A 23,090-nucleotide genomic window follows, 5' to 3' on the forward strand; every position below is an offset into this window, starting at 1 on the left:
AACCAAGCACTGTTCCTAGTGTTCGAGCAAATTCAAAGCCTTTTAAAGGGAAAAATTTGGCCCCACACACAGACACCTTTGTTGCCTTGTTGGTGTGGGACAGGGATGCGTTCCATCTGAACAAGCAGACAAATCAGAGACTTCAGTGTTTACAGCAGAATATTAGTTGTGCTGCCAGGACTAGACCCCAAAGTTTATAGTCTGTTGTCTAGTTAAGAACACAGAGTATTTGAGCATTAGATCGTTAAACTGTTAAACTTTGAAAGAACTATAAATCAACATTTTCAAAAGTGAATCTGAAAATCCATGTATGAGAGTGGAATTCTAAGGTACATGATAACTCTCCATTCCTCAAAGTTCTCCATGAGCTTCTCAAACTGTAATGTGCATATGAGTCACATTGGGATCCGGTGAAAATGCAGATTCTGTAGGACTGGACCACAGCCTGAGATTCTACATTCTGAATAAGATCCTAAGTGACACCAATTTTGCAGGTTCATGGACCTCACTTGATATGCTCTAAGCAATGTGCCTGTGGATCTGGAGCTGACTGCTGAGGCTTGCCCGTCGCAACCCAGAAAAGACCACGATGCCGAGGACAAAGGAACATATTCCATGGAGTAGAAAGACCATAAGTGGTGGGCAGGGGGAGTCCCTGAGACCAGTGGAAGGGAAAGTTGGCACATGAGCAAAAAAATAAAATCTAGATTTTCCTTCTTCCAGTGAAGGCTGGAATGTATGAATACATTTTCTAATTACTCTAGGAAGTTATACAGTGAGATGCACAACAACAAGAGCAGAGTTTTGTAAGGGTCCTGAAAAATGTCAAAACAGAAGGGCCAGGGCCAGGAGCACTGGATCAAAAGGCCCACCTCTTCAGCCAGCTGGAGTCAGGCCTCAGAGCAGCACGTGGGAAGCACAGGGGAGAAGCCCAGCTTCATAAGCACGAATATACTTGCTACACACATGTTCTCCCACCTAAACTTTGTTTCTTGTTCACTGTTCATCCCCAACATGCAACCCATTGCCTGGCAAAAAAATAGATATTCAGGAAAGATCTATTGAATAAATGAAGGCTAGCAAAGGGATTGAGCTGGTCACACTTGTCCCACGTGTCTTATATTCCCAGGGGCATAGAAAGAAAAGGTAGACTAGTGGTTCTCAACCTTGGCTGCTTATTGAAATCACTTGGGGGGCTTTAAAAAATACTGATGCCCAGGCCCCATGTCTACAAACTGTGATTAAATGATCTGGAAGGTGTGGGCAGAACACTGGAAGTATTCAAAGCCTTCCATGTGATTTGAACGTGAGCCAAGGCTGAGGACCACTGACCTGTGGAAGTGATGGCTCTGCCACAGATGTTACATATGACATAATAAGAAAAGACTTTATATGGAGGCAGAGGGAATTGGGGTCAGTAACAAGAAAATGCTTTTTGAGATAATTTTTTTGTCATCTTAAATGATCTGAATGACTGGTATGGCTTATTTGTGTAAGTAAAATTTGTATTGCTAGAACATTTTATCACCTTTTCTCCAAATAATTTGGCCTCATCGGTCATATTTCAAGCGAAGGTGGAGGAGTGGATCAGACAACTTGGGCCATCTTGCAACTGAAAGTGTGGTCCCTGGACCAGCAGCATCAGCATCACCTGGAAGCTTGCTAGAAAAGCAGAATCTCAGCAGTACCCCAGACCTACCGATTCACAATCTGCATTTCAACAGCTCTCCGGGAGATTCATGTGTACATTAAGCATTGAGAGCTATTGTTCCATAGAAATTCCTCCCTGTCCATAGATTCTGTGACTCCTGGTGGGCAGAGTCCTCCTCATCGTTAAAGGAAAAAAAGATCTGTCATGCGGAAACACATATTGGTGAGAAATAGTTACAGCTATATCCTTCCAAGATAGAAGCAATGAGATATGACTCTTCATGGGTCCAGGACTTCATGAGCATTTGATCAAGCCTCACTCTACTGGCCAGCATAAATAGCGAGGTTTTAGTGACAGAACATTTACTTAGAGCCTTCTATTGTTCTACAAATCAGCCCTAAATATGTTCTCTGACTCTAACAGTTTTGTATTTTGAATTGTACCCACATCTTAAAGTCAGAAACTTTGCCATAATCTGATTCGAATGAAATATATTTCCTAATAGCATAATTTATGGATTGATTCTCTTTAATGACATCTTAACATTTTGCTTTAATGTAATTTATTTGACACATACATATCTGCATGCACACACACACGCACACACACACATACACATACACACATTAATGTATGTTTGAAGATTGAGCTCCAGTGGGTACTTTTCGTTTAATTTGTTGTTGCTGAATTGAAGCAAACGAGTTTGTACTAGAATTGAGAGATTTTTGGTTCTAATTTTTATTTTACCATCGATCTTCTGTATGACCTTGGGCAGGTCACTGAGCCATTCTGGACTTGGTAGTCTCATTTTTAAAATGTGCAATGCTTGGCATTGATGATGGTTAAGATTTTTCCCAACTTTAAAAATTCTGGCCGAGTGCGGTGGCTCATGCCTGAAGTCCCAGCACTTTGGGAGGTCGAGGCGGGTGGATCACCTGAGGTCAGGAGTTCGAGACCAGTCTGGCCAACATGGTGAAACCTCGTCTCTACTAAAAATACAAAAATTAGCTTGGCGTGGTGTTGGGTGCCTATAATCCCAGTTACTTGGGAGTCTGAGGCAGGAGAAACGCTTGAACCTGGGAGGCAGAGGTTGCGGTGAGCCGAGATCACGCCACTGCACTCTAGGCTTGGTGACAGAGTGAGACTCTGTCTCAAAAAAAAAAAGTTCTACACAGTCCAAGTAACTGCTGGCTGATGTAGGAAATGTTTGGTTTAGTTTCTTAGAGAATTAAAAATTTAATGGATGCTTCATCAGTTGTTTTCCCTTTTTTATCTTTCTGAATAAATGAATAGTTTCTGTCCTTGATGCATCATGGAACTTTTAAGGAATTAACAAAAAATTGGAAAAAAAAAAATGCCCACCCCCTACTGGCCACCAGCAATTCTTGTTAGGAAGAGGGTCAGTAGGGGGTATCCCCACATGCACACATCCTCTGTGGTAGAAATCTATTTAAATATAGAAACCAAGTATTGGAAGAGCTAATGAAGGTCGTTTAATCAACCAGATGACTAAAGCTCTTATCTCCCCTATAGTGTCTCAACTAACTCTCTGTCCAGACAGTTCCAGGGAAAGGAAACCCAGTCATTTTTAAGTCAATTCGATTCCAGTTTGGGCAGGTTTGACCACTAGGAATTAATGTATTCCACACTTTAAAGACTTCCTATAACTTCCTCCCATTAGTCCTAGGGCTACCTCTTGAAGCCATTCAAAATTAACTTCACACCTCTTCCCACAACAGAACTGAGCTATTTTAATACAACGAGCTCTTCTTCACCTTTCCCTTCCCTTCTCCAACAAATATGCACAGTATCTTCATTTCTCCATAATGTGGCTGTGAAGTCTCTCACCAACTCTCAAACAAGTTCCAGGTTGTCCATGTCCATTGTAAACCATAGCGACCATAAATAAATTCAGTCCTCTAGAGAGGTCTGATGGTCTATGAGGGTAGGCTAGAATGTGGATATCAGTTTGCCTTACTAGGCACTATGAGTCTATGAATACAGCCTAAGATTGCAATGACTGGTTTGGTTAGATGAAATAGTACAAATGTAGTAAAAACAATCTCTGCAACCGCTAAAAGTTATGCTTCTGAAGAGTACAGAATGATGTGGGAATGACTCATGATTGATCTTGTGTGCTAGCCAGTTTCCAAAGATGGCTGCCATGAATTCTTTCTGTCCCTATGTGAGTCCCTCCTCCCTGAGATGTGGAGTCTATTCCTCTACTTCACTGAATGTGAGCCAGGCCTGTGACTGCACTGACCAATGGAATGTGAAGGGAGTTCCATTCTAGGATCTCTGATCCCAGGTGCTAAAAAGATCTGACAGCAGCTTCTTTTGTGCTCTTGGAGCCCTGAGTTGCCATGTTAGATTTCCAGATTATCCTGCTGAAAAGAAAGGCCATAAGGAGAGGCTCTGAGAGACAAGAAAGTGCTGGAGAAAGAGGTTCCATGAAGGAACACTGAGGTCCCACCATGTGAGTGAACGAGCCATATTGGATGGTCTAAGTCCTCACTTGTTTGAGATCTCCTGCCTGAAGGTCCAAACACAGTGGAGCAGAGATGAGTCATGCCCACCATGTCTGCGCAGAATCATGGGAAACCAAAATGGTGGTTGTTTCAGCACACAAGTTTTGAAGTTGTTTTGATGTTGCAATAGGTAACTGAAACATATTGTTAAGGAGAAGAAAACAGCATACAAAATAGTACAGCATGCATATTCTCAAGTTTGTTTTACATATGTATGTTGTATATGTGTATATATATATATATGTGCATGTATATTTTAATATTTTTGTTTATACTTACATTTATACATAAACATGCCAGTGCTGGTTATCACTGGAAAATAGAATCATGGTTGGCTTTAAATTTCATTGTTTTATAATATAAATTTCTTAATATCACATTAGTTCTTTTGGTAAGTACTTTACATCGTAGACTGACAGCAAACTTACAGTCAGCTATATGTGTGTGTGTCTATGTGTCTGTGTGTATATGTATGTATGTATACATACAAAGTAAATGTACATGCTTCCAAGAGCAGTTTTAAGATGCCCCACTCCCACCCTATAGAAGGTCACCAGAGAAGGCGCCAACTATACAACTATACAAGTGGAAAATACCAAGAGCCTCTCCTACCTGGTAACCCCACTGGAGAAAGTTCTCAATTCTCAGGCTGTACACTTCATTATTTTGTTATTGTAGAGCTCCTGTTTATGTGGTTATGGAAGAGTGGTTGCTATGGCAATGCAATCCGACTGAACACCAGAATGTGTCTAAAATTGGTGGGAATGACTTTTTCAGGGTTTTCTCTGAGGATTAATCATTTTGTAAGAATTGTATCTTTTTTTCCTCTCCTGTTTGAACAACAGTAGCAGAGTGCCTCATCCAGTCTCCCGACATGGACAACACGAGCAAGTGTCAGAGAAGGACACAGGTAAATGTTTAAAGAAAAGGCCCAACCCCAAAAGAACCCTCTCCTACTGAATACTCTGGTTCCTTTTCATCCCTCTGCCTGCTCAGTGGCTTTGCTGCATCTGGAGCCCCTTCTCACCTTCACGCCCTCCATGCTGCACCCTTTTCCACCTACTTGTCTTTCTGGTTCTTCTCTCTGTGTCTTCTGCTGACCCCTGATAGAGGCATACTGTAAGCCTCGTTCTCTAACCTCTTCTTTTCTTTCCTGACATTCCTGCTGTATGAGTGCCTTCATTCATTTTCTTTCTGTCCTTGCCATCTCCACATGTAATTCCCAAGTCAGAGCTATGGACTGACGCCTCATTTCCACTCAAATCCCATTACATACCCTCCTGGGGCCTGCAGGACATATTGCTTAGAAAGCAGGATTCCCCAGGATGGGGTCCTACTTTCCTTTCTAGTTCTTCCCCCAACACTACTGATACCACCACCAACACAAGCTCTGGGATCCCAGCCTGGGAGCTGCTTGCAGTTCTTGGAAGCTCCTATGATGTCCTCCTCCCTGCCCTGCCCTTGCCCAAGCCATGTCCTCTGCCCAGAACACCCTTCTCCCTCCCTCCGCATACAGTTCCTGGAGTCTGGAAACAATGCGTGCATCAGGAAGCCTCCCACTAGGCTGAGCTGGGCCTTCTCCTTCCATGCTGCCCACTTCTGGGCCTTCTCCTCCCACGCTGCCCACTTCTGACCACCGGCTATACTGCAACACCCTTGCTTGAGTCCTGTTTGTCTTCCTCTGTGAGGCAGTGATCTCTTTGAGGGCAGGAATTGTGTCTCATTTATTGCTGGATCCCTGGAGCCTGGCACGTAGAAAGGCATAGTGGATGTGTTATCACCATCTCAAAATCAACATTCCCAAACATTCCCCATCAGCCCTGCATCCTGATGTCATTTTCTACAGATTCAGTCTGCAAGGTATCTTTGATGACTTTCTTTTGTTCTATATGTGTTGATGGTATTTCCACCACAGTTTCCCACGAATTAGCATTTGTTCATGGCCACCCTCACCATCTTAGCCTAGCTCTTTGGCTCAGACTAGGTTTCCTCCAAAGGATCCTGCCCAATTCCCTGGCCTGGAAACTGCCTGATCCAAGCAACCCTGCATACAGTCTCCAGATTCCTGGCTCTAAATTTTGCCCACACTTTGACACGCAAGGCCTAAGGCCTTCTGCTATCCCCATGCCTCCTTATGTCCTCCTCATTCTCTGCGCCTTCTCACCATCCAGCCCAGAAGCTCTCCTTAACCATCCCTGCACACTACAGGAATGCATAGTGGGTGTGTTATCGCCATCTCAAAATCAACATTCCTAAACATTCCTTTTGCTTCCATCATTCCCCTTCCATCTACTGCTCACATTTTAAACCTCTTTCCTCCATGGAGTTTATCCAGCTAAACCCTCTGTTATCGGTTCAACTGTGCCCCAAACCTCATATTTATGTGTTAAAGTTCTATCCCTCAATAACTCAGGATGTAACCTTATTTGGGTGGTTGCAGATATAATTAGTTAAGATGAAGTCATGACTGACTGAATAGGGGGGTCCAGGCCAATAAGGTTGTGTGCCTAGGATAGGGGGATCTTTGGACACAGAGATATGCACACAGGGAGAATGTCATGTGAGGGCATGCAGGGAGAATATGACCATCCACAAGCCAAAAACACAGCCCTGGGATGGATCCCTTCTCCACAACTCTCAGAAGGAGCCAGCGCCGCTAACTCCTTGATTGTGGATTGAACCAAGTAGCAAAGTATAATACAACCCCCATACCAGTTTCCCTTGGTTTTTGATTCCCTTCTCGTTTCTATGCTTAGTTTAGCCAGCTCTACCAGAGCTGTTTGCCTGCAGCCTTAAAGCTGTTCTCTGTGTCACGAGCACATTTCTGATTCCCTAAAAAGATTCTGATTCCTCAAGGGTAGGCATCCCCTTTGTGCTTCTTGTTTTTCTTCCTTCCTGGGAAGGCCTTCCCTTCCCAGAACAAAGTCAAGAAAGAAACACACATCAGCATTCAGCAACTTACTGCAAGAAGGCCTTGGTTCCAAATGCAGGAATATATTACAGTAAACAATTGAGTAACGTAGCCATGCAGCATGCAGCCCTTCAAAACTATGCTCTAAAGAGGCCTTAATGATGTGAGAAAATACATACGATACATTAGGTGAGAAATGCAGGCTTAACGAAGGGTGTATACAGTGTGAGCTCAACGGTGTAAGGCAAAATGCACAGCAGGGAAGTGCTCTAAGATGTTTGTAGTGTTGTCAGGGATTTTTAACCTACTCTATTTTTTTCTATGTATATTCCAAATTTCTATGGTGAGCACGTAGTATTTACTGAGCCTAAAGATAATTGTGTTTTTATGTTAAATACACCAATTCTGTGTTTATAAGGGAATATAAGCCATCAGGCCCGACATCGTTCTTTGTGGCTTTGCAATGATAATATACTGGGCTTTCCAGAAATGATGTCTCCAGCCAAGAAGAAATCCTGGCCCAGGTCTGTCCATGCATTTACTCACATTCTGAATATTTCTGCAGCTGGTCAAATTCTTCCGGAGTGAGGGAGACCCACCGTTCTTCACCCATTTTTAAACTTGGCGTGAGTGGCTAAAGGGCAGGGATGGAGTTTTGTTCGCTAGGCTGAAGTGGAGGCCTAGCCAAGGGCTTGGCTCATTGCAGATTTGCGATGTAAGTCTTTCAGGAGACTTCTGGGAGCACTCAAGTGTACACAGCAGCAGCAGGCACCTCTCAGAAGATGAGACAAGATCTCTGCTATTCCTTAGGCAACATCCTCCTGTCTGTATTCAAGGTAAATTCAGAAATCCTGGCTCTTCCTAGGTAGAAGCAAAAAAAGACATTGTAAATGAGAGTGTTAAAAAAAAAAGGCCCGAATTTTCTTCGCTGAAAGATCTACAGGGAACAATGGTTCAATGGTTCTCAAGGATGGTTCTCCCCTCAGAGAGGTCTGAAGAGGGGATAACGACAGTTGCCTGGCTGGGGGTGAGTGTTGAGGGGCAAGCTGTGGCCTGTATGAATAGGTGGGCCATACTACTCAGCTCTGGGAAATGTTCAATGTGTCACATGAGAGGTGGTATTAGGGCTGCCTAAGGGCATCCTCAGGGCATAAAAATGCCTTAGGCTCTTGGGTGACTCATGAGTAATTACAGGAACAGGAGCCTATGCAGCCATTCTCTCCTCCACTGATTTCCAAATTCCACCATGATAGCTCTGGTGAGCCATTTTGGAATACCCCCAAGACTGGCTAACATCTAGTGACTGAAGCAATTCTCTGTCCTCTTAGAGTCATAAAAAAGAGAGTTAGAGGGATGGGCTGCTGGCCTCAATGAGGCAAGGAAATGGGGATGGATTCAAAAAAAAAACACTGAGTATCATTTCCTTTGAGCCTCTTGTACTGTGGGTCATTAAATCAGTTTTGTGGTTGTGAAATTGATGTAATGAGTCACAACAAACATGCAAACACATGACACGGAATAGGATAGAATGAGATGGAGTTGAAAATACTAGAGTGCATCTACCATAGTAAGGGGACGTATTATGTCATAGGCTTTTCCTTCAGCTATACACCCATGGTTATACTGATCATATTGTGAAGTGTCTTTCTTATTCTCAGTTGAGGTTACAAACATGGTTGGGAAGCCACCAACCTAAAAAGGTGAGAAATAAAGACCAATTGAAACACAGGCTCCAATGCTGCCAAAGAACAAGCCCAGTTTTAATAAAACAGGATCCATCCTGTGGCCAACTGCAAGGCAAGTCTGGGGTGCCTGGAGCATATGAGCAGTGCTGGATGAGATGACCAAGTTGGGAGGCATATATGGACCATTCTCTGGGGAAGTGTGTAGACTGGTTGTTTTGGACCTGGAGAGTGAACTAGAGCTGAGGGAAGATGCCGGAGAGAGAGAGAGATTCTAGCTTTATAAAGAAGACCTTCCATTAACCAGAATGCATGGCAAGGAAATGAGATACCCACATTCCTGGGGACATTAAGTTCTAGTTTCTCTCCTTGAAAGTCCAACTCTCTCCTTAATCCAGCCAGCTCAACTCTGCTCCTTGGCGCTTGCTGCTGTCTAGGTCATCAGTGACCTAGTTGCCAAATCCAACAGGCACCTTTCAGTCCTTCCTCACCTCGTTTCTCTCTCTGCAGTCTTTGCTATGGCACAAAACTTCCACCTTGAAACTCTCTTATCTTTCTAGGTGTTTCTTCTCAGTCTCCTTCAGCCTCTTCTTTTGCCATCTTTAAATATTGAAATGTTTCCACAGCAAAGACATAGAATCAGCCTAAAGGTCTATCAATGGAAGACTGGATAAAGGAAATGTGGTACATACACACCATGGAATACTACACAGCCATAAAAAAGAATGAGATCCTGTTCCTTGCAGCAGCATGGATGGAGCTGGAGGACATTATCCTAAGTGAACAAATGCAGGAACAGAAATCCAGATACAGCACATCCTCACTTTTAAGTGGGAGCTGAACATTGAGAACACAGGGATACAAAGAAAGGAACAATAGGTCCTGGGGCCTACTTGAAGGTGGAGGATGGGAGGAGGGAGAGAACTGAAAAACTACCTACTGGATACTATGCTTATTACCTGAGTGACAAAATAATCTGTTCACCAAACCCCCGTGACATGCGATTTACCTATATAACAAACCTGCACACATACCCCTGAACCTAAAATAAAAGTTAAAGAAAAAATTGGTGCTTCCAAAGTCCGGTCCTCAGCCCTCTTCTCATTCTACATCCCTTCCCTGATGGATCTCATCCAACTCCAAGTTTTAATGACCCCCCGCATGCTGCGGCAGCCCTGAGCTCTCTCCTTGGTCTGAATCTGAATATTCAGATATTCAGATGCCTTAATCCAGATCTGAATATCCAACCATCTACTGTGACTCCCTTCTGTGTCCCAAACCATCCCTGATCTGCACCTTCCAGTGTCCCCAGCCGCTCGGGTTATGCCCAAGAGAAACCAGTGCCCAGGTCAGAGGCAGAAGGCTCAGCTAAGCTCCTCCCCTTTTCTCTCCTGCCAAACCCAGGCACTAGCCCCAGAGTTTGACTGTCCACTGTGTGCTCCTTTTTGTCCATCACACCATCTCTGGCATTAACTCAGACCTTCCTTATCCCTTGCCTGGCCTTTGACAGCAGCCATCTGCTGCTCTTCCTGCCTTGCACTTTGTTCTCCCCTTGCTCTGCTCTCTAAATTGCCAACCAGATCACATCTCTCTCAGTAATAAAATTCTTCAGTAGTTTCTACTGCTTGTAGAATAAGATGTAATCTTCTTTTCATGAAACACAAAGCTCTTTATGATCTGGCTCCTGATGATCAATTTAGTATGAATGTGAGGAGTATCCTTTAGAAATATTTGCCATCATGCCAGGGAATCTAGCATTGCCACCACTGTCACCGCTGCTGCTGCTGCTATCAATGAATGGACATGTACTTTACACTGTGCTATATGCTTTATATACATTATCTAATTTAGTCCTCTTAATAACATGTAAATTCAATACTGCTCTCTCTGTTTTGCAGATGAGAAAAAAAATGAGGCTAGGTGTTTAGTAAACATGGCGAGAAGAAAGAAGGAGCCACCAGTGCTTCTGTTTAAGAATGCCTCCTACTGGGCATGGCGGTGGCTCATGCCTGTAATCCCAGCACTTTGGGAGGCTGAGGTGGGCGGATCATGAGGTCAGGAGATCGAGACCATCCTGGTCAACATGGTGAAACCCTGTCTCTAATAAAAATACAAAAATTAGCTGGGTGTGGTCGGGCATGGTGGCTCATGCCTGTAATCCCAGCACTTTGGGAGGCCGAGGTGGGCAGATCACAAGGTCAGGAGATTGAGACCATCCTGGCTAACACGGTGAAACCCCGTCTCTACTAAAAATACAAAAAAAAAAAAAAAAAAAAAAATCCAGGCGTGGTGGCAGGCGCCTGTAGTCCCAGCTGCGGGGGAGGCTGAGGCTGAAGAATGGCGTGAACCCGGGAGGCAGAGCTTGCAGTGAACCGAGATCGCGCTACTGCACTCCAGCCTGGGCGACAGAGCGAGACTCCATCTCAAAATAAATAAATAAATAAAAGAAAAAAAAGAAAAAGAAAAAAGGAAATGATTAAACCATTCACACTTAATGTGGTATGTTTGACCTGGCTTCTGTCAACCTGGCCAACATAGTGAAACCCCATCCCTACTAAATATACAAAAATTAGCCGGGCATGGTGGCGCATGCCTGTAATCCCAGCTACTCGGAAGGCTGAGGGAGGAGAATCGCTTGAACCAGGGAGTCGGAGGTTGCAGTGAGCCAAGATTGCACCACTGCACTCCAGTCTGGCAACAGAGTGAAAGTCTGTCAAAAAAAAAAAAAAAAAAAAAGAATGCCTCCATTGCCTGGGCATTCTGCACACCTTCAGAAGCACAGAGGGAGATCTAAGAGGACGCAGAGGCACACTGCATGACAGAACAACACTGAACTAAAACCACAAGGCACAGAATTTGAATCTGGGCTCTGCCCTCTTCGAGCTATTTCACCCTAGACATATTTTTCATCTCTTGAACTTTGGTTTCTTCATCTAAAACATGAAGATATTAATTAAAAGGCTTACTGGGTTGCTGTTAGGATGAAGTGGGTTAATAAATGCAAAAACCATAAAAACAAGATCCCCACCTGACGCAATGCCCGCACATAGCAAACACTCAATAAATCATTGTTATTATCATCCAGTTACAAATACAACATGTAGCAAGGTGGCTTAAACGATCAGCTGAATAAAAAAAAAAACAAACAAAATAACCCCATTAAAAAGTGGGCAAAGGGCACAAACAGACTCTTATCAAAAGAAGACAATACAAGTGGCCAACAAACATGAACAAATGCTCAACGTTGCTAATCATCAGAGAAATGCAAATCAAAACCATGACTATTATTAAAAAGACAAGCAATAACAGATGCTGGTGAGGCTTTGGAGAAAGGGAATGCCTACACATTGCTGCTGGGAATGTAAATTAGTTCAGTCACTGTGGAAAGCAGGTTGATTTCTCAGATAACTTAAAACAGACCTCCCATGCAATGCAGCAATCCCATTAGTGGGTATACATCCAAACAAAAATAAGTAGTTCCACAAAAAAGACACATGCACTCATGTGTTCATCACAGCACTATTCACAGTAGCAAAGACACGGAATCACCCTGGGTGCTCATCAGTGATGGATTGGATAAAGAAAATGTAGTACACATATACTATACAATACTACACAGCCATAAAAAAAGAATGCAGTCGTGTCCTTTGCAGCAACATGGATGCAGCTTGAGGCCATTATCCTACACGAATTAACACAGGAATAGAAAATACCAAATAAAAATACCAAATACCAAATAGAAAATACGTGAAAACCAAACACCACATGTTCTTACTTATAAGTGGGAACTAAACATTGGGTACATATGGACATAAATATGGAAATAACAGACACTGGGGATTACTAGAGGGGCGAGGGGGAAAGGAGCAAAGGTTGAAAAACGGAAAAATTGGATACTATGCTCACTACCTGGGTGATCCGATCATTCATACCCCAAACATCAACATCATGCAATGTACTCAGGTAAAAAACCTGCCCCTGTACCCGCTGAATAATAGTTGAAATTTTAAAAAATCAGCTGACAGTAGTCGAGTAGAAAGTTTCTAGTGTTGTGCCACAGGTTTTGGAACTTGATCTGATACTGCTCCAGGTTGTTGTAATTTTGTAATTACTCATCAAACTCTTATCCACTAGTTTTAGCATCCACTAATGATTCTTGCCTGGATTAATTATTACAATGATATTGATTTTCTAATTCCATCATTCCCTCTGTATTTGTTAGTTAGGAGTCTATTGTAAGTAAGAGCTTTCCCTTCTTGTTATTTATATCAATTTATATGTATACTATAAAGATAAATTATAAATATATAAAGAATATATATGTGTGTATAAAAACTGCATTTATATATAATATATATTTATTTTCATGGATTCTTATTTTATTCTGTGGATTACAAATCTGTTGCTACCTCAAATTGTTCCAGATTTGATCAGTGGAAACTCAGTCAAGGTGGTGATTTGTTCTTTAGATATATCTCAATCATTTTTTGAGCACATCCTTATTTTCTAGCTCTACAAAATGTTTCAGCCTCATCTTGAACTTCCTTAACTCAAGTGCTAAAATCAGTCATTTCTCTAAGGAGTTCCTTTAGTGAAGAATGACATTTGAAGCCAAGGCTTGGATTCCAGGTATGCTCATTGCTGCTGAGGTGTCATTGCTTCTAGGCCCTATCAAGCACAGAGCTAGAAAATAGATGTGTGTACTGGGCATGGTGGCTCACGCCTATGATCCCAGCACTTTTGGAGGCTGAGGCAGAAGGATCACTTGAGCCCAGGAGTTTGAGACCAGCCTGGCCTACATGGTGAAACTCTGTTTCTATTAAAAATACAAAAATTAGCTGGGTGTGGTGGTGCATGCCTGTAGTCCCAGCTACTCAGGAGGCTGAGGCAGGAGAATCGCTCAAACCTGGGAGGTGGGGGTTGGATGTTGCAGTGAGCCGAGATCGTGCCACTGCACTCCAGCGTGGGTGACAGAGTGAGACACTGTCTAAAAAAAAAATATGTACACAGATATACACACACATGAACCCCTCATCTCTCTCTCTCTCTCTCTGTTAAATACCTTGAGTTCATACTTACACCTCCACCTTCAGTCCAACATTACAAAGTCAATTGTACCCTTCCCTTCCTTCCATATTTTTTAACTTTCTTCTCTAACAAGCTTTGTTTCCATCATCTACAACATACTTATTTGCTTACTACACAGAAAGTAGTTCCAGAATTGCTAGTCTACACCTCTGTGAAAAACAAAATAGACTTCAAGATTTGTTTACAGTACTATTGTTTTCAGGCAACAGCATACCCTCAAAATACTACTCTCAAAAGTTATGTAGGTTAGTTCTTTCTCACTCCCATCAGTTTATGTTGGTATTTCGTTTTAGGGTGTTTTCTTCATATCCACTGATTCTTTTTCAGTACGGTTCCAAAGTCAAAACTGTATAGAAAGATATATTCAGCCAGGCGTTGGTGGCTCACCCCTGTAATCTCAGCACTTTGGGAGGCTGAGCCAGGCAGATTGCTTGAGCCCAGGAGTTCTAGACCAGCTTGAGCAATATGGCAAAACCCTATCTGTACAAAACAAACAAACAAACAAAAAATTCGCCAGGCATGGTGGTGCGCATCTGTGGTACCAGATACCCAGGAGGCTGAGGTGGGAGGATCACCTGAGCCTGAGGGATCAAGGTTGTGGTGAACTATAATTGCACCACTACACTCCAGCCTGAGCAGCAGAATGGGATCCTTTCTTAATACAAAAACAAAAAGAAAAACAAAAAGACGTACTGAAAGAAGTATCCCTCATTCCTCTTACTCTGTTCCCAGCTCCTCTTTTCTATTTTATTCCCACTCAACCTTATAGTATCTAGTTTATACTTCCTGTGTTTATTTTTGCATATGTGAGAAGATAATGAATATCTTATTTCCCCTTTTCCTCCTCCTCCTCCTCCTTCTTCTTCTTCTTCTTTTTTTTTTTTTTTTTGAGACATGGTTTCTCTCTGTCTCATGGTGGAGAGCAGTAGTGGAATCACAGCTCACAGCAGCCTTGAACTCCTGGGTCAAGCAATTCTCCCACTTCAGCAGCCCCCTCCCGGCCCTCCCAGTAGAGTAGCTGTGATGTATGCCACTATGATCTGCTAATTTTTTTTTTTTAACTCTTTGTTGAGACAGTGTCTCACTGTGTTGCCCAGGCTGGTCTTGAATTCCTGGGCTCAAGTGATCCACCTGCCTCGGCCTCCTAAAGTGCTGAGATTATATGTGAACGTTTGTGCCTGGCTTCCCTTTCTTTCTAATACAAAAGGTAGCACGTTATAGATCGTTATCTGCACATTGTTTTTTCACTAATCAATACACCCTATGAATCACACCATACCTGTTCGTAGAGATCTTTCTCATTTAGAATTAAATTGGATTCTGACACTTACCTCCTTAATATCCTTCAGAGGCCTCCCTTGGCCTCCAGGCAAAAAAGGACTGTCTCCTTAGCTAGTTCCACAGGGTTCTTTACCTGTGGTAATAACTCACCTCCCCATTCTCACCCCCATTACCTCCTCCCCCACACTCCACCTTCCAGCCAAATCTATCTTCTGTCTACTGTTAGCACTAGCAAAGTGCCTGGATGTGGGAGGACCCCATAAGCCTTATGGACTGACAAATACACCATGCATTTGTTCTACTTGAAATGCCCTTTACTCCTCCCTTCCTATGACAAATCTCTACTCATCTCTTTGGATCCGGGTTAAAAGGTCACTTCTTTTCTACAGCTTTTTGAAATTCTTTGAGCAAATTTGCCTATTCTCCCAGCTGTGTTCCACAGAATTCTATATATTCCTCTATTGTGGTAGTTGACGATTCCTTGTGGGAGACAGACACCCAAACAGCTATTAATAATTAACACACAAGCTGGCAAGAGAAGTGGTGCAGATATGCCCAGAGATTTATGGAGTCCTCTAATGTGTCTGAAGCAGGCACAAGGAATCAGGAAAAGCTTCCTGAAGGAGCTGATGCTCCTGCTGAGGAGGGGTGATGAGGTAATGTGGTATACATTGCTATCACTCAACAAATATTCATATTATCATTATCATGATTGTTCCATTGTAGCTCAGTGCTTGACTTCACAGTGGAAAGAGCTACACCATTCTTCTTCTTTTTTTTTTTCTTGAGATGGAGTCTTGCTCTGCCACCCAGACTGGAGTGTCGTGGCACGATCTCAGCTCACTGCAACCTCCACCTCCTGGGTTCAAGCGATTCTCCTGTCTCAGCCTCCCGAGTAGCTGGGATTACAGGAGCCTGCCACCATGCCCAGCTAATTTTTGTATTTTTTGTAGAGACGAGGTTTCACCATGTTGGTCAGGCTGGTCTCGAACTCCTGACCTCAGGTGATCTGCCTGCCTCGGCCTCCCACAGTGCTGGGATTACAGGTGTGAGCCACTGCGCCTGGCCTTACACCATTCTTTACTTCCTTCAAGAAAAGTTAGGGGCCTAAAACACTGCCTGACTTTCCAGGTGGTATTCCACGGGACAGCCCGCCTCTGGCTTCTGCCCTTTGATGAAGGTGACAGCTGATACTCAGGAGGGCTTTCTGTAGCTCACGAAGCTCGGCACATCCCTCAGCAGCCCGCTCCGTCACTCCCCTCTCAGAGGCTCTTTATAGTATGAACAATCTTCTTATTACCACCCCCAAGCATCTTTTCTGACAGAAAAAGTTGAATAGGATTTTCTAAATAAAACTCAGATTGGATATTGTCTGACTTGGCTAGGAGAAGAGTATTTTATGTCTCTACAGCTATGTCACTCTGAGCAATTGCTTCAGCTCCTTTGGCCTCAGTTTCCTTGTCTATAAAATGAGGGGGTGGGAATAATGGTTTCTAATGCATTTTCTAGCTCTGCAATTTTATATACTGGATCAAATTCTATTTGTTCTGTACAGATGTCAGCATGGAAATCACAAGTCAGGAGGAAGAAGGCAAATTCAATGAGTATTGAATTGCACCCTGGGTCTCTCTATTCATTTGAATGAATCAGCCATACCCAATTATCCAGGAACAAACACCTCCTCATCTCCTCTTTGCTCTCCTAAAAACATTAATTCATGAATATGACATCAGATTGGAGAAGCCTATTTATGTGCATTTGAAGGTTTATTACAAAGCCATAATGAGTACATTTTCATAAGAGAAGAAAGACTAAAAGCTACAAAGACAAAAACCCCTCTCTTCTCAGACTTGTGGAAAGTCACAACTTGACAAGTGCCCCATCTCTGGCTTTTACTCCTACTGTTCCTTCTTCAACCCTGTAATTCTTATGCAGCCTTTGGAGTTTAGTTTAAGTTGTACCTAAAGATGCCCTCTTTAATTGCCCAGATGTGGCTGGGCATATCCTCTCTGCTCTCCAATAGCACTTTGGGCTTTTCTCCATTATGACGTTTGCTGAGTGCATGTACTTACCACCTCTCTTCCCTACAGGATTCTGAACTCCTTTAGGGCAGAAAGAATGTCCTGTCCACTTTGTAGCCCTAGCAATTACAAGATTTCTAAGAGTTCATTTTTTTGACACTAGAAAAATGATTCTTAACCTTTTTTTGACCAAGATCATTTTCACGGAGTCAAAGATCCTACCACATCTATTTACATGTCCCTATAGAGGAAGAACTGGGTGATAAAAAGAATTCAAGAGGAACAAAAGACACAAGTTGCAGTACAGTTGTTGATAATATCGTTTATGAGTCACTTAATTTACCATAAAATATACATCAATACTTACATTTTAATATTAAAATAATGACCTACACGAGTATAGGCTATCAGGGTTATAAAGTTATAACAGATATAGACTTATAATCAAGTGACTTTACTATGCTTAATCTGATAGTATTTTGTAAGTTACATAAGTTGCTTGAATTTATCAATGAACTGTCACTATTGTGGTCATCGGTTACATTGGTGGTCCCCCAAACCATGCTTCCTGATATTTATGCCCTTTCTAGTTTCTTCCACTGAGTGTGGGCTGCACCTGTAACTAGCCTTAACCAAGAGAATGCATTACAAGTGGTGCTGTGTCAGTATCAGGCATAAGCCTTGAGAAGACCTGGCAGCTCCCACTTCTGTGTTCCTAAGGGCACTGAACTGCCATGTAAGAAGTTCAGCCATTTTGCTGGAGAGATCACATAGAGACCACGTGGAGAGGCCACATGGATGAAGGGAGATCTAACATTACAGAGAGGAGAACTGAGCAACTCAGCTGATGACAAGAACTGAAGCCCAAGATGTAAGACCCCAGCCAAGCCACTCCAGCCAGCACCCAGTCATCTAAGTCTCATCCTAGCTGTGTTGTGGGACAAGAAGTCATTTGGGATTTAACAGCCTTAGCAGACATCACATGTGGAGCAGAGATAACCCGCCCCCACTCAGCCTGGTCTGGATTCCCAATGCACAGAAACACATAGACTAATAACATAAATGTGGAGCAACAACATTTTGAGGTAGTTATGTAATCATAGATAACCAAGACAACTACACAAGCACTTTTGGGGCAGGTTATGCATGTGTCTATTTAGCAACAGAATCTGCATGATTCATGCTTGAACTGCAACTTACTCATGTCTTAAAATCTAGTAATTGGAAAATTATAGGCTAAAAATACCTTCGATGCAAATATGTATCACTGCCTGCTGTAGGGTTAACCAAATATCCTCCACAAACTACTATGATAATGATGAAGTCAAGTGAACTATAATTTCTAATTAATAAGCAAGAATAGCAGTAGCTGAAAACCACAACCTACTCGAAGCAAGACTGACATGCAATGATAACAACGGGGCCTTGCCCAGGTCACGGGATTCTAACCATCTGCTTGAGTGTGGGGGCTGTAGCTGCTGAGCATTTAGAAGCAGCCTGATTTCACAGATAACTGAATTAAAGCCCTTGGGGAACTTAGCAATGATCTAATTTAAGTTTATGAGTGGCAAATATGAGTAATACCTAATAACTCATTTAGCAGATTACCAGCATATAGTCCTTAAACAAACATAAACATAAAAGTCTTGGAATTGCATTCTATCCATAATAATTCAGAGAGGAATTTCATTTGAGAGGTACTTTGTACACCATTAGTGGCCTCAGAGTGAATCTGAGAATCTCTGCCACAGGATAGTCATGAAAATGTCAGGCTGAACCAAGTGCCCAGGTGGGGGACCTGGGAGTGGCTGGTGCCCAGGAAAAGCTTTAGGGCTCTGAGGAGAAGTTGAGAACTGCTCCTCTGGGGGGTCTGTCTTTGGCACAGGCAGACAGTGTTGGTCTAAGAAGAGTGTAGCTCAGGGGCATCACAGTCTGAGGACTGGTCATTCATTCATTTGTTCACCTGCTCAACAAATCATTGTAATAACAAGCAATAGCAGCAACCTCCATTTATAGATTGCAACACGTCTTGTGCCTTGCAAACTTCATTTGTAATATGCACCAAACCCTGTGAGGAAGGTATGTTTTATGCCCATTTTATAGCTGTAGAAACAGGCCCAGGGTAATTCTCCCAAGTTGTCCTACCAGTAAATGACAGGACTGTATAGGAATCTAAGTCTGTGTTGTTCTAAAGCCCATGGTAACATCTCTGGCTGAATGAGTACTGAGAACCTAAGCATTGGGTCTGTGCAGGTACAGATGCCATTAATAAACCAACTGTGGAGCTGCCACACCCTGGTCCTCAACATGGAAGGGGAATGGAAGCCAGAAGAAAAACCATGGCCTGCTCCTGAAAAGCCAATATTATTTGAGAGGGAAAAAGCTATATTATATTAAACACGAGCACAGAATGGAATAGAATGCAAAATATGCAGGAAATTTGTAGGCAAAACATGGGACTTCGGAAAAAACCCTTACTCTTGCCCTGGGGCCACCTCTGTGAAACCTGGGAGAGTTCACTCAGCTTTGCCACTTGGGGCCTTTAACATGTGAGGAAATGTGAAGGAAGCAGGGTTGTGAATAGCAATGGAAAAGTCTGATTCTGAACTCCAGTGCTGAGGGGCTGATGTGGGAAGGGATTGTGAGTGGAGGTCTCCTTTATGAAATTACTACCTGGGGAAACAGCTGCCCTAGACTCATGCCTTGTGTCAGGGAGACTTCTGCCCAGAGCACCAAGCACAAGTCTGGCTTTAGAATTAGAGACCAGAATTCAGATCTTGGCTCTATCCCATACAACTGTGTGACATTAGCAGGTTCTTCTTCATCTCTGAATCGGAATGATGAAAATATTAACACATGCTTCACAAGGTTATTATGAGGATTATTTGTGTAACGTTTGCTATGGTTTGAATGTTTGTCCTCTCCAAAATTCATGTTGAAATTTAATCCCCAAAGTGGCAGTATCGAGAGGTGGGGCCTTTAAGAGGTAATTGGCTCCTGAGGATGCTGCCTTTGTGAATGGATTAATCCATTCATGGATTAATGGGTTATCGTGGGAGGGGAACTGGTGGCTTTATAAGAAGAGGAAGTGAGATCTGAACTAGCACCTTCAGCCCCCTCACCATATGATGCCCTGCACCACCTTGGGACTCTATGGAGAGCCACCACCAGTAAGAAGGGCCTCACCAGATGCAGTCCCTCAACTTTGGACTTCTCACCCTCAATAACTGTAAGTAATAAGTTCCTTTTCTCTGTAAGTTACCCAGCTTCAGGTATCCTGTTACAAGCAGCAAAAAATGGACTGTTTATGAGAGCATCACTAGTAAGACTTTCTGTCAGTGGTTTTGAAAGCGTGGTCCTCATCCCAGCAGCATCAGCACCACCTGGGGAATGTGTTAGGAAGGCAAATTATTGGAACCCACACAAGCGCTAGAGAAATTCAGGGTGGCCCAGCAACATGCCTGTGTTTTGTAACCACTGCTTTACGTGAATGTAAGGAACAGGACTAAGAAGAGAAACTTGGAGTATCTGGAGCTATTTCTTCTTCTTAATGGGGACCTTAAGCAGACAGATTTTGGGTCTGTCAAGTCAGTTCCACTTTCCTGAGGCAGGAAAACATTACAGGGAAGCTGGAGGCCCATGACTGCCAGAAAACTGTCATCATGCCACACTCCTAAAATTGTCATGTTGTGACTTATATTCCCTGCAGTATTTTCCTTTCTTTCCAATCTGGTTCTGTTTTTCATACTCTTTCTATAACATTCTGTGCAAAATACTCATCTAGAGAAGGCACAGAACAGATATGATTTTCTACCATAAAGCAAATGGACAAGAAACAAACCAAAACTCCAAGAAGGTAAGAAAATGACAGCTCTATTAAGGCCAGCAACTCATTCCCACACCAGAAATGGATCTGTCAGTGAAGAGACACTGCAGAGCCCTGGGCATGAGTATGGGGCTTGGGCAGGTCTAGAGACAGACAGCTCTGTAAAAATGCCCAGGTATTGTGGTGATAGTGGTGTGGTGTGTATGTGTGTGTGTTTTAACAATAACCACAAAAAAACCACACTAAAGAGAAAACATTCAAGTTTGGAACGGTGTGTAAAACCATGCTCAGCTTGGTAAGTTCCCGTGGACTAGGAGGAACTTGAGGTCAGCCATCCAGTCATCATTCGCCACTTCATGAAGCGCTCGTGTTCTCCCTCCCCTCTCTCTTCTGCCAGCGCCTGATCTCCCATTCGCTAATTCTCCTTTCCTTTTCCTCTTCCCCTTTTTGTTTCCCATAGCAACATAAACAGCAGCAGCCGTTTACTGAGAGTCTACTACCTGTTCTATATTAATGCAATCCTCAAAATAATCTCTCAAGGTAATATTACACCTGGGACTAGGTTCCTTGCAGAAAACTGAGCCATCATTCAAAGCCATGTCTGCCTGAATGCAAAGCCCATATCCCCCCACTCCACTCTGCATCTGTACCGCTTCTCAGACATACGGAGATTATTAGTACCATCTCTAGATTGTAAACTGATGGAGGGTGGATTTACCGGTTCATTCCAGAAGCCTCGGGTTGAGTTTATGGAAGGCTCTGGGTAGCCAGGTGCCTCTTCCTCCACCAACCAACAGTGTCCTAATGGGCAATCATGCAATAATGATTCAGCACTGTGGACAACAGCATCTAGAGGTGCGTACACCTCATGCCTGGCCCAGACAATGTCCCTGGATGGCCTCCTCTACCCCAGAGGTGTCTAGAACCCAGTTTGAAATAAATACTTCATTAATATTAGGTAACCTTTACAATGTGACAGATGGTCCTAAACAACTTGCATGAATTAGCTGGTTGACTCTTCATAACAACTCTATTAGGCGGATACAAATATTATGCTCATTTTAAAGCTGAGGAAACTGAAACATGGAGGTAAAGTAACTTGTCCTAGGTCATAGAGCTATTAATGAATGAATCCAGGATTCCAATCCAGGCGCTCTGACTCTGGAGGCTGTTCCCCGCCATTATGTTATATGACACAAAGTTAATGGGCATTGGCGTGTGGCAGTACTTGGCATAAGAAAGTCATCAAGAAAATGCAAATATGCCTGTAATAATTTTAAACATTGCCATTTGAATAAAGTACAACATTGAAATCATTTCACAAGGTGCTCATAAACCCCAGTTACAGAAACACCACAGCTTGATGGGGTTTGGAAACCAGAAAGGAAGAGAAAATTAATTTTCTAAAGCAAATAAAAAGTGTCGTATGACCCTTGGGTCTAATCCAAGTCCTAGTATTTAGTAGCTTGCCCAGGCTGGAGTGTAGTGGTGCGATCTCGGCTCACTGCAACCTCCGCCTCCCAGGTTCAAGCGATTCTCCTGCCTCAGCCTCCCAAGTGACTGGGACAACAGGCGCCTGCTACCGTGTCTGGCTAATTTTTTTATATTTTTAGTAGAGACGGGGTTTCACCATATTGGCCAGGTTGGTCTCGAACTCCCGACCTTGTGATCCACCCGTCTTGGCCTAAGCAGTCAGTTCTACTGTCTGTGCTTCAAGTTCCTAATTTGATAATTGTGGTGAGTGAAGTAAGTAATATTTAAGCTCTTTTTAGACAGTAATTTCATTTTCCTTCCAGAAATGTTAGATGTAAACCCTTTACTCTTGCCACATGGTATCTGGTGCCATCATTTTAGGCTGGGAAATGCCTTTTGTTTTCATATTCATTTAAACCATACTCCATTGGATAGAAACAACAGTAAGATACTTTTGCCACCTACCAAATTGTTAACAATTTAAAAATAGTTAATATCCTTGTTGGTAAGAAAGGAAGGAAACAGAAATTCTCCAATGCTGCTGGTGTGGAAGTAAATTAGCTGAGGTGATACTATATGCCAATAGCCTTAAAACATACATTTCCATGAAATTTTACTTCTGCAAGTTT

General features: G+C 42.9%; 1 protein-coding gene across 11 annotated transcripts in view; it reads right to left on the reverse strand.

The window, feature by feature from the left end:
• LOC105480158 (diacylglycerol kinase gamma) overlaps positions 1-23,090 on the reverse strand; it is a 213,552-nt gene that overhangs the window by 164,118 nt on the left and 26,344 nt on the right. For 10 of the 11 annotated variants that reach the window (XR_986315.3, XM_071091410.1, XM_011738673.2 and 7 more), the window contains exon 2: positions 7,637-7,951. Coding sequence is in view for 10 of the 11 variants with exons in the window: in XM_071091410.1 (XP_070947511.1) it covers positions 7,637-7,703 (67 nt within the window). In the remaining variant the exon portion in view is untranslated. Of the gene's footprint in view, positions 1-7,636; positions 7,952-8,653; positions 8,798-23,090 lie in introns of those variants that run through there. The other variant, XM_011738671.3, reaches the window with a different exon arrangement.

The sequence above is a fragment of the Macaca nemestrina genome, chromosome 2, assembly GCF_043159975.1.
Source record: "Macaca nemestrina isolate mMacNem1 chromosome 2, mMacNem.hap1, whole genome shotgun sequence".
Lineage (NCBI taxonomy): Eukaryota > Metazoa > Chordata > Mammalia > Primates > Cercopithecidae > Macaca > Macaca nemestrina.